This window comes from Hypanus sabinus, unplaced genomic scaffold (genome assembly GCF_030144855.1).
Source record: "Hypanus sabinus isolate sHypSab1 unplaced genomic scaffold, sHypSab1.hap1 scaffold_278, whole genome shotgun sequence".
Classification (NCBI taxonomy): Eukaryota; Metazoa; Chordata; class Chondrichthyes; order Myliobatiformes; family Dasyatidae; genus Hypanus; species Hypanus sabinus.
In genome coordinates this window covers 483,474-500,723 of record NW_026780917.1, presented here as the reverse complement: position 1 = coordinate 500,723, position 17,250 = coordinate 483,474, and the positions used below count along the sequence as shown (strand labels likewise).

Here is a 17,250-nt window from a genome sequence, read left to right as displayed (position 1 = left end):
TCACTGGGACAGTCTGCTGACGGTCTCTTGTCCCTCAACGGGAAGGGGGTGTGAATCTCTGACCCACCTGCTGCAGTCAGTGTTGGTCTGGGTGTCAGTAACAGTGAGAAGGAACATTGTCAAGGGACGTGTCACAGGCAGCGAGAAACACGGTCATTCCTGTGATTTACTACCATTAAACCAATGGTCATTGTTCACTGATCTGATGAAGTCTCCAACATCCCTTCACAAGGATCCACATAACCCTCCCGTCCTTGGGGAATTACTGACTGATCCCCTGGGCATTTGTCACAATTCTTCACAATCTGATTTACTACAAATTTACCGAAATCCCTTTACATTGAAACAACATAATGGAACAGTTTCACAGTTCGGAGTGAAAGACAAACCAAGTTACCTCAACTCCTGGCACTTGTGCAGCCCGGGTCCCAGCTGCTGGATTCCTTCACACTGAATGTGGCAGTCCTGCAGGTCGAGGTGTTTTATTGCATCACAGAGTCCGATGACATGAGACAGGACCGCGCAGTCCATCGGGGTCAGTGTCATTCCACGGAATGAAAGTTTTTCCACAGATCCCAGAGCGGCCTGAGCCAGTCCACGATTCTGAGACTCAAACAGGTAGTGCAATGTGTTCAGGAGGCTCCTTTTATCAGCTTCACTCCAAGTGTTTCCACTCTGGCGTTTAACCTCCTCCGTCACCCAGTCAATCACCCGGCAGGTTGTTTGATGAGGAAATGGACCCAGAAACTCCTCCAGGCCCCGAGCTGTCATTGGGGAGGAGAGACCAGCAACAAAACGGAGAAATACCTCAAATCGCCCATCTGTTGTGTTGTGGGCTTCAGTGAGGAATTTCAGGATATCCCCGGAATGTGGATTCAGGAATTGTGCGACTGCAGCTACAAACTCTTGGATGGTGAGGTGTGGGAATGTGTAGACCACGCTTTGGGCAGAATCCTCTCTCTCCAAAAGCTCCATCAGGAACCCAGACAGGAACTGGGAAGGCTGCAGATTGTACTTGCTCAAATCTCCATCTGTAAACACAATCTTCCTCTCGGACACTCCTCTGAAGGCCATCTGACCAACCCTGAGTAACACATCACGGGGGTTCTCAATCTCACGACCATGGTTTTTCAGGATGTTGTAAATATAGTAGGAGTACAGTTGGGTGATGGTCTTGGGAACTCGCTGTGGGTCCCTGACTCTTTGTGTGAAGAAGGGGCCCAGTGCCAGAGCGAGGATCCAGCAGTAGGAGGGGTTGTAGCTCATGGTGTACAGGATCTCATTCTCCTTCACATAATTGAAAACAGCTTCGGCCACCGTCTGATCTTCAAAATACCTGATAAAATATTCCTTCCGTTCCTCACCAACAAATCCCAGGATTTCAGCCCAGACACTGATATCGGCCTTTTCCAATAAATGTAACGCAGTGGGGCGGGTGGTCACCAGCACTGAACACCCTGGGAGCAGCTTGCCCTGGATTAAACTGTACACAATGTCAGACACTTCGCACCACCACTCGGGATCTGGACACTGGTGCTTGGGTTCTGTATCTCTCCGACTGTCAGCAAAATCGATTCTGTACTTGAATTCATCCAAACCATCAAATATAAACAGCGATCCCTCTGGGTTCTTCCAGACCTCTCTCAGGATATTCCCAAAGTAAGGATACTGATCCAGAATCAGTTCCTTCAGGTTTATTCTGCAGTTAATGGTGTTTAAATCCCGGAATTTGAAACTGAAGACAAACTGGAATTGTTGGTATATCTTCCTCTCGGCCCAGTCGTAAACAATCTTTTGTACCATTGTTGTTTTCCCGATCCCTGGGACTCCGGCCACTGCTGCGGACATCCCTGATTTGTTTCTAAAGATAGATCTTTTCAATTTCTGAACAAAACTCCTCTTGAATAACTGATCAGTCCGGATTTTTTCTAGCTTACCACGGAGACCTTTTTCTCTCCACTCCTCGTGTTCTCTGCCTCTTGTCAGGAGCTCATGTTCCACCAGTGTCCGATCTCGAACAGTAGAAATGACCGTGAGCTCAGCGTATCGATCAACCAGCTGGAAAACCTTCACCTTCTCCCTCATCAGGATCGTGTTCACTCTCAGTGTTTCAGTTTGTGTCCGCAGAGTCTCCATGTGTTTCCTTCGAACATCTTAGGACAGACAGAAATAGGTTGTCAATGCCTGACCTGATGAACATGGAGCATGCAACATATTTTCTTTAAATAAAAAAATTCTTGTGAAAGACATTGTTTGGGTGAAATTCGGAGATCAGAGATTAGAGTGTCTGAAACTGAACAACGGCCCAGAAACATTTCTGATCTGATTCAGATCCGCTGTATCCACTCTCCCCTCTGTTGGTAGTTTGCAGATTCCCCGGTGTTCCAGCGAGCAACAAGTGCACACGTGATTCTGGAGAGGAGAGTGTTGTGTGGAGCGGCTGGTTTCACTGCTTTCACTGCTCAGCTTCTGCTGAACTGTGCAACACCGCAGAGGGTAACAGTGGGGTGAGGGGGGCATTTAATTGCTCTACTGACTTTTACTTCTCTCACAATGGAACCCATGTTCTTGACACTCCTTTAGGATTAAACTGTCAGTACTGAGCCACAGAAAAGGAACATAATTTCAGTTTCCTTTTCCAGGCTGAGCTTGTCACGATGTGACACACCCCGCACTGGTCTACAGTCTCTAATTCTCCGAGGAGCTGGTACATGAACCCAGGCAATTCCCCGATGATGTGCGGAAGAGCAGGAAGCTGAAGAGGATGGCAGTGGTAATGGGGAACTGTAAAGTCAGGAGGACAGGCAGGCGATTCTGTGGACACCGATGGTACTTTGCCTCTCAGGTGCCATTGTCCGAAATGTTTCTGGACGCGTCCACAATATCTTGAGAAGGGAGGCTGAGCAGCCAGAAGTTGTGACAAACATTGGTAACAACAACGTAGGGAAGAGAAAAGGGAGGAGGTCTGGAAAACAGAACACAGGGGGTTAGGAAAAAAGCTGAGGAGCAGGAACTCAAAAGTAGCGATCTCAGGATTGCTGCCTGTGCCACCCGACAGTGGCAATAGGAATAGAATGAGGTGGCAGAGAAATGTGTGGCAGAGCATTTGGAGCAGGGGGCAGGAATTCAGTTTTCTGGATAATTGGGACCACTTCCGGGGTAGGTAGGACCTGTACAAAAGGCACGGGTTGCACGTTAATCCGATAAGGATCAATATTCTTACGGGCAGATTTACTGGGGCTGTTAGGTGTTTTAACCTGAAATGGCAGGGGGACTGGAACTAGGATGATAAAGCTGTGGATGAACCAGCAGTTTTACAAGTAGATGATGGGTTTAACATGAATGTTAGGGTGGACAAGCCAATGACTGGGTTCAAATACAGACGGAGCAAACTGTTAAATTGTACCACATCGACAACATTCAAAAGGGTGGAGATGCAGGACTAAACGCATTATATTTAAATGCACTCAACATTCAGAATAAGGTGGACGAACTTTTGGTGCAATTAGAGATTGGTCGGTATGATGTCGTGGGCATCACTGAGTCGTGGCTGAAAGAAGACCATAGCTGGGAGCTTAACGTTAGAAGATTTACGTCTTATCGAAAGGACAGGCAGGAAGGCATAGGCGTTGGTGATGTGGCTGTGCTGGTTCGAGGTGGAATCACATCTGCAGAAAGAGGTGACATAGGGTTAGAGAATGTTGAAGCTTTGTGCGTGGAGGTAGGAAACTGTAAGAGTTCAAAAAAAAGCTTTATGGGGATCCTATATTGGCCTGAAAATAGCGAATGTGTGGGGTTGAGATTGCAAAGTTGAGTTGGAAAAGGCATGTGTTAAAGCCAATGACGCAGTTGTAATGAAGGACTTCAATGTGCACGGGGAATAAGAAAATCAAACAAACGTCAGGAATCAGATTGCAAGAGAGGGAATTTATTGAATTCCCACGAGATAGGGTTTCAGAGCAGCTTGTGCTTGAGACGACGTCTTTGATTGGGTGTTGTGTAATAGCCCTGATCTGATGAGGGAGCTTAATGTAAAAGAACCATTAAGAGATAGTGATCATAATATGAGTGAATTCATAATACAGATTGAGAGGGAGAGGCATAACTTACAGTATCAGTATCGCAATGGAATAAAGCGAATTACAGAGGCAGGAAAAGATGAAATATGAGAGCAGAAAAGCCAATAATATAAAGCAGGATAATAAACACTTTTTTCAGTTATATAAAGATTAAAAGAGAGGTGAGAGTCCATGCTGGAACACTGGAGAATGTGCACTCTGCATATATCTTCACTGTTCCAGACGCTAGCAGCATGAAGTGGTCTGCGAGTGACAGGCAGTAGGAGTGAGTGCCATTGCTATTACAAAAGAAAAACATCTCGGCAACTCTTAAGGTGCAAAGTCACCTGGGCCAGATGGACTACGTCCCAGAGATCTGAGAGAGGTCGCTGAAGGGATGACGGATGGATTGGTCATGATCTTTGAAGAATCACTTGATTCTGGCATGGTCCCGGAGGACTGGAAGATTGCTATTGTCACTCTACTCTTTAAGAAGGGAGGAAGACAAAAGAAGGGAAATTATAGGCCAGTTAGCCAAACCTCAGCGACTGGGAAAGAGTTGGAGTCTCTTATTAAGTTTGAGGTTTCGATGGACTTGGAGACTAATGACAATATAAGTTAGCATGGTTTCTGTTGGAATTCATCCTGGAAGTAAGAAGCAGGGTGGACAAAGGAGTCAGTGGATGCCATTTACTTGGATTTTCAGAAGGCATTTGATAAGCTGCCGCACAGGAGTCTGCTTAACCAGATAAAAATCTATGGCGTCACAGGAAAGATACTGGTATGTGTAGCGGAATTGCTGACAGGCAGCCGACAGCGAGTGGGAATAAAAGGGGCCTTTTCTGGTTGGCTGCCAGTGTCCGGTGGTGTTCCGCACGGATCAGTATTGGGACCGCTGACTTTCAGATTGTTTATCAATGATTTAGATGATTGAATGTATGTATTTGTGGTAAAGTTTGCGGATGATACAGAGACAGGTGGAGGGGTCGGTAGTGCAATTGCAACAGGACTGAGACATATTGGAAAAATTGGCTAAAAGGTGGCAGATGGAATTCATTGTTGGAAATGTATGATAATGCATTTTGGTGAAAGGAGCAGACTATTAACTAAATAGGAAGAAGTTCCAAGAATCAGAGGTGCAGAGCGACTTCAAAGGGACATCGGAGCCTCGAGCAAAACTCACAGAAGATTAAAGGTCGAGTCTGTGGTAAAGGCGGCAAAAAAGAGAATCGAATATAAATGCTGAGCCTTTACAGGACTGTATAGTCAGGCTGCACTGCAGGAGTGTTGTCAACAGCTTTTCAGTACCTCTGAAAAGATGTGTGGTCATTAGAGAGAGTCCCAAGGAGATTCAAGAGGATGATTCCGGGAATGAAGGAGTTAACATATGAGGTGTGTTTTGGCAACTTTGGGCCTGTACTCACTGGAATTTTAAGGAATGCAAGGGAATCTCTTTTAAACCTGCAGAATGTTGAAAGGACCAGATAGGGTGGATGTGGAAAGGATGTTTCCTGTGGCAGGTGCATCCAGAACTAGGGGCCAGGGCCTCAAAATTGAGGGGCGATCCTTTACAACAGGTAAGGAGGACTCTTTGAGCCAGAGAATTATGACTGTCTGTAAGGCTCTGCCTCAGACTGCAGTGGAGGCCGAGTCCATGGATGTAATGAAGGCAGAAGTTCCTGATCGGTCAGGGCATCAAAGGATATGGCGAGAAGGCAGGTGTATGGTGTTGCGTGGAATCGGGGATCAGCCATGATGGAATGGCGGAGCAGACTGAATGGCTGAATGGCCGAATTCTGCTCCCATGTCATGTTCGTATGGAGGAATAACAACAAATCTCGGCTCCACTTTGGATCAGATGTGCGAGATTTCCCTTGCTGGAGTTGGATGTTCCAATTGGAATGGTTTGGCTTCAGTTTTGTCAAATCTCCAGATACTCGGCCCCACAGAAAAGGTGTTGTGACAAATGCAAATTGCTTCGTGTCCTCCAGCCACAGCAACAAAACCTGTCTCTCAGACTCTAACAGTCACTAAACAGGCCTCTAAAGAGATGTATTCAGACTCTCAGAGTGAAATAACAACAAAAACCTGTCTCCCAGACTCTGACAGTCTCTAAACAGGCCTCTAAAGAACCGTATTCAGACTCTCAGAGTGAAATAACAACAAAAACCTGTCTCCCAGACTCTGACAGTCTCTAAACAGGCCTCTAAAGACACGTATTCAGACTCTCAGAGTGAAATAACAACAAAAACCTGTCTCCCAGACTCTGACAGTCTCTAAACAGGCCTCTAAAGAGATGTATTCAGACTCTCAGTGTGAAATAACAACAAAACCTGTCTCCCAGACTCTGACAGTCTCTAAACAGGCCTCTACAGACACGTATTCAGACTCTCAGTGTGAAATAACAAGAAAAACCTGTCTCCCAGACTCTGACAGTCTCTAAACAGGCCTCTAAAGAGATGTATTCAGACTCTCAGTGTGAAATAACAACAAAACCTGTCTCCCAGACTCTGACAGTCTCTAAACAGGCCTCTAAAGAGACGTATTCAGACTCTCAGTGTGAAATAATAACAAAAACTGTCTCCCAGACTCTGACAGTCTCTAAACAGGCCTCTAAAGATACGTATTCAGACTCTCAGAGTGAAATAACAACAAAAACCTGTCTCCCAGACTCTGACCGTCTCTAAACAGGCCTCTAAAGAGACGTATTCAGACTCTCAGTGTGAAATAACAACAAAAACCTGTCTCCCAGACTGACAGTCTCTAAACAGGCCTCTAAAGAGACGTATTCAGGCTCTCAGTGTGAAATAACAACAAAAACCTGTCTCCCAGACTGACAGTCTCTAAACAGGCCTCTACAGAGACGTATTCAGACTCTCAGTGTGAAATACAGACTTTCAGATTTCCGTTCCATCGCTTACCTTTCAGATGTTTGGGCACTTCAGAGAAATCCCGCTCAGTTTCCATGTAGGCGAACTGGCCGTCACCTGTTCAAACAGATTTACCTGCATGAAGTCTGTTCTGTGTAATACTGTAAACTCATCAGCATTTACATCTGTAACACACAGTGTATTGTACACCGTACCTCGCTCCCGTATTTCATTCAATATTCTGCTCAGCTTCGGTAAATGGTGGTGCAGTTTCACAAAGGATTCCCACATCACCTTCCGGGCCCCGGAGCCTCTCTCCATCACCAGATCCAGGAGGAGTTTGGAAGCGCCCGCTCGGTTTCCCTTCTTCGCGAGCTCAGTCACGCTCTGTAATGAACAATGGGGAATATATTGAGGAACGGAGGGATGGGTTCAAATCTACCCTGAACATGGACAGACCCAGCACATTCTGCTCGTCGCAAATCACTGACAGCAATTGCTCGTAGCAGGAAAAAGAATTTAAAAGAAGTTAGCATGGCCAGTGATGACTTTCTGAACGCCACAGATTGCGGGGTACTTATCCACTTGGCAATGTTTAAGCAAAGCAGTCATAGTGTGAGTGAGCCAGAGATAGAGTAGGTTATTGATGCTTTGTGTCAGAGAGGGTTCATTGAGGAGAGGCGGAGGCTTGGGTTGATCTTGGGTAATACTTCCCTTCTCTTTTTCACGGTTAGAACAGTGGGAAAGCCAGGCAGGATAGTGGGATGCTCTTCCTACAGGGTGCGGCAAGACAGGGAGACGTTCAGTGTCCCCGATAACTACACCTTCAGGAATTTCATCCAGCTGCAGCTTAATACAGACTGTGCTGAGGAATCGGAGCTGGAGCTGGGTGAACTCAGGATCATTCCGGAGGCTGAGAGATTGACTCAGGCTATACAGGGAGGGAGCTGTACACAAGGCCCGGAACACAGGGAACTGGGTGACTGTCAGGAGAGGGAAGGGGACAGGCAGCCACTACAGGAAACTCTTTGTAACAGGGATACGGCTTTCTGTTTCGGGGTATGGCCTCGCAGAGGAAAGCCACGGTGATTATGCCTCTGGCTCTGAGTTTGGCTTTGTGACTCGGAAGGGATGAGAAGTGCTGAGATGCACTGACGGGGAATACAATGATCAGGAGAATAGACTGGAGATTCTATTTACGAGAACAGGATTTTTGGATGGTGTCTTGCCAAGGTCAGTGATACCTCGTATCGACTCCGAAACTTTCTTAAGGGCAGGATGAATAGGTCTTGGTCGATGTTGGTACCAATGACAAGAGTAGGAAGTGTGATGAGATCCTGCAAAGTGCTACAGATCCAAAATTTTTTTTTTTTTAATAATTTTTTATTGCATTTTTAAATGATTACAAAGTATGAAAAAACAATGTATATAACCCATACCCCCTCCCCTTAACCCCTCCCCCCTAACTGCCCCATAGAAAAAAAAAAAAAAAAAAAGAAAGAAAGAAAGAAAGAAAGAATGCCTGGTGGTTGGAAGATCTCCACATGCTCCATGGAGTTCGTAATAATTTTAATATGTATATTTATTTCTTTCCCCTAATAACCAATTGTTTCATCTTAAAAGCATCAAACAATGTTATTGCCGAAATCTAATGAAATAGAAATTTTAATTCAAAAAGGAAATATCAAAAAATTTATATCTTGCATGTATAATTTGATTCAAAGACAGGTAATTAAGCAAGGAGTCCATAAGTCAAGACAAAAATGGGAAAGTGATTTGAATATTAAAATTGAAGAAACAAATTGGTCAAGACTATGTCTTGACAGTATGACAAATACAATAAAAGATCCAAAATTTCTTGAAAGTGTTATCGAAGGTAGATGGCGTTGTAAAGCTTTTTGGACTTGGGGCTTCATAAATCAAAATATTGAATACAGAAGTTGGGATATTATGTCGAAGTTGATGTTTCAGAGGCTAAATTGAAGCAATGTGTATATCTACCTCCTGAAAGGATATCAATAAGATTGAACAAATGCAGAATAAAATACAGATTGTTACCAGGAGTTGAGGATCTGAGATATAGAGGAAGTGTGAATAGGCTAGGACATTATTCCATAGAGTGTCGGAGGACCATGAGAGATGTGAAAGAGATATACAAGTTTATAAAAGGTATACAGAGAGTTATTGCGAAAATACATTTATTACTGAGGTTGAGTGAGACTGGAATTAGAGATCATAGGGTAATGATGACAGGTGAAAGGCAAAGTGAAGGGGAACCTGTTCACTCAGAGGTTGCTGAAGAGCGCGGAACGTGCTGCCATCTTAATTAGTCAATGTACATTCAAGTTGATTATTTAAGATCAGTTTGGATAAGTTCATTCAATGGGGGAGTTTTGGACGTCTCCAGTCCGAGTTCAGATCAATGGGACTAAGCAGATAATACGTCGGTGTGGACTAGGTGGGCAGAAGAGCCTGTTGCTGTACTGTAAGGTTTGATGACTATGACTAGGTGAAACTATGGCCGGACCACTGTTGAGTTTTGCCAGGGTAATCCCTGGTGAACCGCAGCAGCTTCACCCTTCACTGCCAGGATCCATGAGGGGTCCAGTGCCAGCCAACAGCTGGGAACTGGCAGTGAGGAGCAGCCAGCAAACTCAGGACTATTGTGTATGTCTGACAGACCAAAGCCGACCGGTGGTAATGTTGAGTAAGAAGTTTGGACTGAAATTCTCAGCTGCCTCATGTGGAATGCAATGCTCAGTATGGTGTCTGGCTCTTCACTAATATTCATTCTAGGTGGTAATAGGTGAACGCAGTCCAGTAGCACGTGGACCATTGGAAAGCTGTTTCCTTGTAATTCTATGTTAGCTGTAGATGTTTGGAATATTTTCAGTGGCACTAATGTTGCACTTCCCATGTTAACAGTATATGCTATGGTAATTACAAACTCAAATTGGAAGTCACAAGGAACAGAAGTAACAGAACCATGAGGCATGTTGGGATATTGATCAAAAAAAGGGTCAGCAGTTCAAATGAGAGATGACAGTCAGTGTTGAACTGACGATGGGGTTGAAGGTCGACCGAGAATCAGCTGAGAAATAAGTCACTATATATTTGATTTGTGGGAAACCCGTGGGTCATCAGGAGAACGCAGACTGGTCAGTGGCCATTAAGGTCGAACATTGGGAACATAATGTGATGAGTGGTGTAGAGTGGTTATCTGTCCACTTGCAATGTCCGTCAAGTGTCACATCACTAAATTCACCAGTCAATCATTGCCTGTATCCTAATCTGTCTATAAATGAATGTGATCAGAAAACTGGAGAGAGGATTGTGTTGGTTAATAAAAGTTCAGGGTTTTTCGCAGATGAAAACTCTTTTCTTGATGTTGACCACAAGCATTACAGGATTTTTACAGCCCAGAGGTGTCGTTACACCGGTTCTGTCGGTTTGTGATAGATTCAGTAGAATATACACTCAGTGTATGTCCCTTCCACTTACGTGATACTCCTGCCCGGTGAAGTGATCCTCGCCCATTAACATGAAGCTGACTCCCTCCACGCCCTCCTCAATCGCCTGCTCCAGTCGCTCCATGTAGAATCTCGTCAACCAAAACAGTTGGTGATCGTCACAATTTGACAGGAAGGCGGAGATGGCGGAGTTCAGATCTGTAGTCGTTCATAGAACATAAAATAGTAGATGTACCATGCGTATGCGGACACGATGCCATTTTAAACCAATCCCATTTTCAGGAACACGGTCAATGTCCCCCGTTCCCGGCCTACTCATGAGTTCAAATGCCTCTCAGACGCTGCTGAGTATCTGTTTCCAGTCCCTCCCTCGGCAGCTCATTCCAGACACCGATCATTCTCTGTGGAAAACCTGCATCGTAAATCCCCTTTAAACTTTACCATCTAAACAGACCTGTTACCTCAGGTTTTTGTGGTGAAACTCGTCTGCACCCTCTACAGACCCTTCACATCATTCTCGATTTGTGCACAATACTGAAATTGTCTCTTAACCAACGCGTATCCAGTTACAGTCTAACTTTAACAAATACCTCAACTCATCGTTAGCACACTACCAATTGTGTTGCCACCTTCAGGGAGCTGGGCACATCCATCACAAGACCCGACAGTACATCAATCTTATTATTAGTCCCAACATTCACCGTGCACATTGCGCGCGAATTTGACCTCTCAAAATGCAACTTCTCACATTTGCCTGAATTATCTGTACTTGGTGACTCTCTGTTCCTATTTCTAACTGGATGCCGAACACTTTGACAACAGTCCCAAATTTATTCAACTCCTCCAACTCTGTAAATCAACGAATAAGTCCACCCAGTATATCATATGATTAACCTGTTTGATTCACACACACGACGCATGGTGAAACAGTGATCCTTGCGGACACTACTGATCACGGACCTTCAGCCAGAACAACGCTCCTCTCGTGCTGACTCCATTTTATGTACCCAAGGCGACTTTGAAATCAACTTACAGATCCTCAGCACGAAACGCGAAGGTTATTTTTTTCACTATAGGTGCTTCCTGGCCTGCTGAGTTCCTCCAGCATTTTGTACGGTGCCCTCTCCACTTATTATTTTGTTTTACTTTAATCCTATTCGCCAAGGACATTTCATTGCTTCAGTAGCCACCCCCCCCCCCCCACCCCAGATTCCCTGTGTACAATTTCTCTTGTTCACTGTCTCCTGCACCCAGCCCGTCCTCCCTCAATATAACGTTCTTTAACTCGGCCACAGAAAACAAACACAGGGGACTCCCCTCACCTCCATTGTGCAACAACCCGTTAATCTGGGGAGAATTCTACATTGCCCTTCCAAACAGAAAACACCTTCTGTTTCTCTCACTGGCTGTCGGAGGCATTTCCCACATCAGGGCGTACCAAATGCTGACAGAAATTCTATCTGTTCCCTCGACTGTTACATTGCCCGCTGTTGTATTCCTGTCTGAGTGTTACCCACTCCCACCTTATTCAAAGGCTCCTTCTCCTTTCACTCAGGTGAAGATTTGTGTGGTGAGGGGAGCGATTCGATCATTCCCCTCATTAGGTCCTTGCGCTGGAGCTGGTGAATTGTTCCAATGCTCATGGACTCTTTACCAGTTGGAACAATGACTCCGTTTGATGGTACCTTCTCTCTGCCCCTTTATCTCCCAAGTTTATCCCTCTGAATTATTGACGATTTGATTACACGTATACCATGATGACAGAGTTTTAATGAGAAAGAGCCCAGTGAACATACCCGTGTCCATTCTGACTCTGACTGACGTTGGTTGATTATCGTCTGTTTGTCTGACGTCCGGGTGGAAGCACGCCCCACCTGCTGGCAATGACCTGAATTACACAAATAAAAAAGTTTGATTCAGTTACTCTGTCCTTCAAATATAAAACACTTATGTAAGGTCACTGCTCATCTCCGACATTCCATGGAGTAAATGGAAATCGGTACAAAGACCTCCAACTAAACACAAAGTTCAAAAAGATAGCAAGGAAATATAAGGAAACTTACTTAAAGGAGCAATGCACTGAAGCTGAAGAAGCCAACAGAATTGTAAAAAAAAGACATCTGTTGCAGAAGATTAGAGAAATCAAAGGAACATTTCATGTAAAATGTCATAGGAAATGACAAAGAAGGGAAGGACCTTACAGAAGCAAAGGACATCAAAGGGAGTTGCCAGGAACACACAGAAGAATTGTAGAAAGACCCAACAGGGAAGACACCAGCAATGACTCCCTCACCGATCTGGAGCCGGACATTCTGGAAAGTGAAGTCGAATGGGTGATAGAAAACATTGCCAATAATAAGGCTGCAGGATGTGATAGGATTTCAGTAAAATTGTTGAAAATTCTAAAAGGTGATGCTGTAAAAGTGTTGCATGCAATTTTCCAGCAGATCTGGAAAAATATAAACAACAATGACTTTTAGGCTGGATTAAGATCCGTTTTTATCCCAATACCCAAGAACGGAAATGTAAAGTATTGTTCAAATTACCGAATTTTTTTCACGTGCTTGAAAGGTAAAGCTAAAGATTCTGCAAGCAAGACCCGAGCAATATATGGAACACGAACTGCCAGATAGAAGCTGCTTTTAGAAGAGACAGAGGCACCAGAGACCAAATTGCTAACCTACGCTGGATAATGGAGAAATCGCGAGAATTTCAGAAAAGTATTTATCTATGTTTTATTGACTACTCGAAAACCTTCAGCAGTGTGGTCCATAATAAACTATGGCAAATCCTTAAAGAAATGGGAATACCGGGACATCTGTTCTGCCTTATGAGAAACGTGTACAAAGATCAAGAAGCAACAGTTAGAACGACACAGAACAACAAACTGGTTCAAGATTTGGAAAGGAGTATGAGCAGGCTGCATATTGTCACCCTGCTTATTTAATCTATATGCTGAGCATATGAGGAATGCTGGTCCAGGCGACTCAAAATGTTGCAGTGAAAATTACCAGACAGAATATTAATAAACAGATATGCATGTGATACTATTCTAATGGCTGAAAGTGAGGAGGATCTGAAGAAGCTTCTAATGAAAATGAAAGAAGAAAGTTGAAAGCTGGCTTCTTGCTCAATATTAAGAAAACCAGCCAGTCCTATTAACTCTGTGGTAATAAATGGAAAGGAAGTGGAAGCAGAGACGGATTTTTTATTCCGTGGTTCAAAGATTTCTATAGATGGTAAATGTAATAGCCTTTTCAAATTTATTGGGTAGAAGAGCTATTTTGTTGCATTGGAAGGATCCTAATTCACCTATGACTTTTTTCTGGCTCTCTTCCATTATGTTTTGTTTAAACTTGGAGAAAATTAGAAGTCGGACGTTCGATACATCTTTCAAATTTGAACAAAGCTGGCCACCTTTTATTCAATATTTTCATAAGATCTAAGTTCTTTACTTTTCTTTTTTTTGTTGTTGTTTTCTTTCTTTTCTTTCTCTCTGCGTGAAGTTTCAGATTTGACCAGAAGGACGTTTTCCTCTTTTTTTGTAATCTTGTCCTCAAATGGACTGACCAGTCCCCCCCTTTTTTTTTGTTTTAGGTTAGTTTAGTGTTTTTTTCTCTCCTATAAATAGAACATTTCCAGTCTTTTTTTGTATGAATTGTCAAGAGGAGTTGTGGTTCTCTGTTTGTATATAATAGCCTAATATTATATTACACATGATTTTGACAGTGTATATCATTTTCTATTTTGTACATTTATTCTATTATGTATTTGATATAACTTCACCGCTGATTTGTATCTATTCATATAAATTTTTTAATCAATAAAGAAAGATTGAAAATGATGGTAAATGCAGCGTATTAAATGGCACTTGCTTCTGGGGAGGGCAGTAATTTCAAATTTAGATAAAATACTGAAGTGCAGAGACATAACATAAGGACCGTAGAGTCAAGTATATAGTATTTCCAGTTGTGGTGTAAGGCTGTGAGAGCTGGACTATTAGTAAGGCTGAATACAAAATAATCAACGCCTCTGAACTTGGATGTTGGGGGAAAGTGTTCGTTGGACAGCAAGAAGATCGAACAAGTCAATACTTGGAGAAATACGCCAGACTTCTCACTAGGAAGCTTGAAAAGCTCAATTATTTTGACCACATCATGAGGGGGCAGGATTCTTTGGAGACGACTCTCATGTTCGGTAAGACAGAAGGCAAAAGAAGGAGAGGATGACAGAAGCTACAATGGATAGATAATATTATTCAGGAAATGCCTATGCCCTTGGGGTATCTTAGAGAGGCAGTTTCTAGTAAGGAGGCTGTTGTATTTGGCTGTGTTCATGTGTTTCATGTATGTTTTGAATGACTATTAAACTTGAACATAAATTGGACAATGATTGTATCATAAACAATAAAAAAAGAATGAATTTACATGTTTTCAGTCAATAACAGACTTGAAAATGTTGCATTTTGTCCCTACTGCAGACAGGGAGCAACCATACTCCAAGCATCTGACCACACAACACCCACTGGGACAGCCTGCTGGTCCAAGGTGGGTCTATTTACTCCGCTGTTTAAACCCAGACACTTCAAACAAAAGGCAGCCACCGGGTCCCTCCAGCCCACCGTGTCAGATAGTAAGATCGTGACTTGCTGTCAAAATCACCCCGACTCCGCACTTGCAGGCAACACTTTATCGGTGTCCAGTAAAAATATGCTGAAGCCTTCTCCATCCTTGCTCATTCTGAGGAGATAAACCCCCTGAACTCCCACTTCAATCCATTGCCCTGACAGCTCCGCCAACTCCTTGTTAAGGGGACTCCTTAATAACGAAACCCATATCTCCATTGGTTGGTATACTAAATTGGTATTTGGTGTCTCCAATGAGAGACAAGTAAATGTCACGTCACTTCACGAGAGATACCGGGCACGCGCAGCATGCTTAAATCTTCTCAACGTCAGACCGAGGGTGACGAATTTCCGCGAGAGGGCGCGCGTGGGCAGTGGGCGGGGCGGTGAGCTGTTGCGCGCGGTAGATGGGGAGACTGTCGAGTCAGTAACAGGGAACGGGGAGCGCGTCCCTCGGTCCCGTACCGTGCGGACCAGCTCACCGATTGTGTCATGGTCGATCCGCAACCTGCTGGGATACAACATTAACACACAAATCTCGATGTATGTACTTAATCAACGTAATGTTTCTTTTCACATGCATAATATAATTATTATGCAGAACTTATACTGACAGCACTTCAGTAGATCTGGAATGATTGCAACTGGCACTTCTACATTTATTCAGTCTCACTCCAGCTATTTCCTATCTTCCTTGGTACAGAAATGTAATGTCTCAAGGAGCAGTGTTTGGGTAAATGAGACTCACCGAACTTTCTCCTGACTGAATTAATGGAAACTCCGAGTCAGAAGGGTTCTGTCGAATTGATGATCTCCGTCCTCGGGCTGGTTCACTTGTTGCTGTTCCCTTGTTTTCAGTTGTGGTTTGCATCCAGTTGTGGGCGTCTCTTCCAATAAATCTCTCACCACAGGTCTAACTTCAACGAAAGAAGTAATGAATTATGTTACTAAAACAAACGAGAACAAAGCGTTAACCTGACATTTAAATTTTGAACGCATATGTCATGATCCGAGTGAAGAAATCAGTAACTGTCCCTCAAACTTTACAAAACCTGATATGGGATACAAAGGAACACAGACAAAATGCTGGAGGAACTCATCAGGCCAGGCAGCATCTGGATGTCAACGCTCCTCTCTTCCAGCTGCTTAGTTCCTCCAGCATTTTGTGGCTGTTGCTTGGATTTCCAGCATCTGAAGATTTTCTCTTGCTCGTGATGGAATACAAGGAAGTCATCATTCAGTCATAGTATAAGATACAAGTCATAATTTATAACAGGAGAATTATGTGATAAAGTCATTCTAGTCTGCTCTCTAATCAATCATGGAGGATTACTTTCCAACACCGTATTCTTGCTTCCTGCTATAATTCTCAACCTATTTGTCAATCCAGAACATGAATATACCCAAAGATAGCCTCCACCACTGTTTGTGGTGATAAATTCCACAGATCAAACAACCTTTGGCTGAAGTAATGTCTCTCATCTCAGTTTGAAAGTGAAGTTTCTTTATCCTGAGGCAGCACTCTCAGATCCCAGACTCTCCGTCTAATCCAGACATACTCTCCATTCCCAATGTATCCAGGCTTGTTGTTATTCAGTTGGTGTAAATAATCACTGCCGCCCCAACTTCACCCCACCTGCAACAACCCTAGATTTTACGGGGGCGGGGGTTGATTTATTTTTCAGCTGGTCTGGCACACCATTGTGGCCGAAGGGCCTGTTCCTGTGATGTACTGTTCCATGTTCTGTTCCATCTTCAGCATCTTGCGTTTCTGTTTGGCTCCCACTGGCAGATAGACAGGTGAGAATGAGGGGGAACTTCAAAACGTGAATTGATTTCTGAAACCCCGGTCTATGTCTACTGGTGCAAATTTAATCACAGCCTCTCTCTGTGAGGGATGGAATGGGAACTCATTCTCTGCTTTGCTTCCAAAGAGACTTCAGAACCAAACATCTGAGCACAGAACAGAAATACTCGCTCAACTTCTCATAAACCCTGACAACTTGATTCCCTGATTCACTTTATCTGATTTAGACATGGGTGGTGTCCCAGGATCCAACCTCAGAGGGTCACAGCCCGCACATCTTTTCCACATCTCACACTGGGTGTTCCCGCATCTCACACTGAGAGATTCGCGCTACCAATATCCAGCCACCTGAGACGTCTGCTTCATTGCGGAAGGAGGAACATCCAGCCGCATCTGAAAAAGCACCAACGTGGACCGAAGC

At 43.9% G+C, this 17,250-nt stretch overlaps 2 protein-coding genes across 2 annotated transcripts in view; both read right to left on the bottom strand.

The window, feature by feature from the left end:
• LOC132388210 (NACHT, LRR and PYD domains-containing protein 3-like) overlaps nucleotides 1-1,942 on the bottom strand; it is a 14,649-nt gene extending 12,707 nt beyond the window's left edge. The window contains exon 1 of the mRNA XM_059960557.1: nucleotides 398-1,942. Coding sequence (XP_059816540.1) covers nucleotides 398-1,848 — 1,451 coding nt within the window. The 5' untranslated portion in view covers nucleotides 1,849-1,942. The remainder of the gene's footprint in view (nucleotides 1-397) is intronic.
• LOC132388209 (uncharacterized) lies at nucleotides 1,862-17,250 on the bottom strand. The gene is made up of 7 exons (XM_059960556.1): nucleotides 15,771-17,250; nucleotides 12,195-12,286; nucleotides 10,430-10,596; nucleotides 7,144-7,315; nucleotides 6,980-7,045; nucleotides 1,938-2,153; nucleotides 1,862-1,884 (listed from the first exon to the last, which is right to left on the bottom strand). The coding sequence occupies exons 2-7, from the start codon at nucleotides 12,202-12,204 to the stop codon at nucleotides 1,862-1,864; spliced, it is 654 nt and encodes a 217-aa protein (XP_059816539.1). The 5' UTR covers nucleotides 12,205-12,286; nucleotides 15,771-17,250.

Bases quoted from the DNA above. Each gene is read 5' to 3' on its own strand.
- LOC132388209 (XM_059960556.1), bottom strand. The intron at 7,046-7,143 runs GTACGGTGTACA...CTGTTTGAACAG, and splicing joins GAATGAAATACGGGAGCGAG to GTGACGGCCAGTTCGCCTAC. The intron at 2,154-6,979 runs GTAAGCGATGGA...GTCTGTCCTAAG, and splicing joins AGTGCCCAAACATCTGAAAG to ATGTTCGAAGGAAACACATG.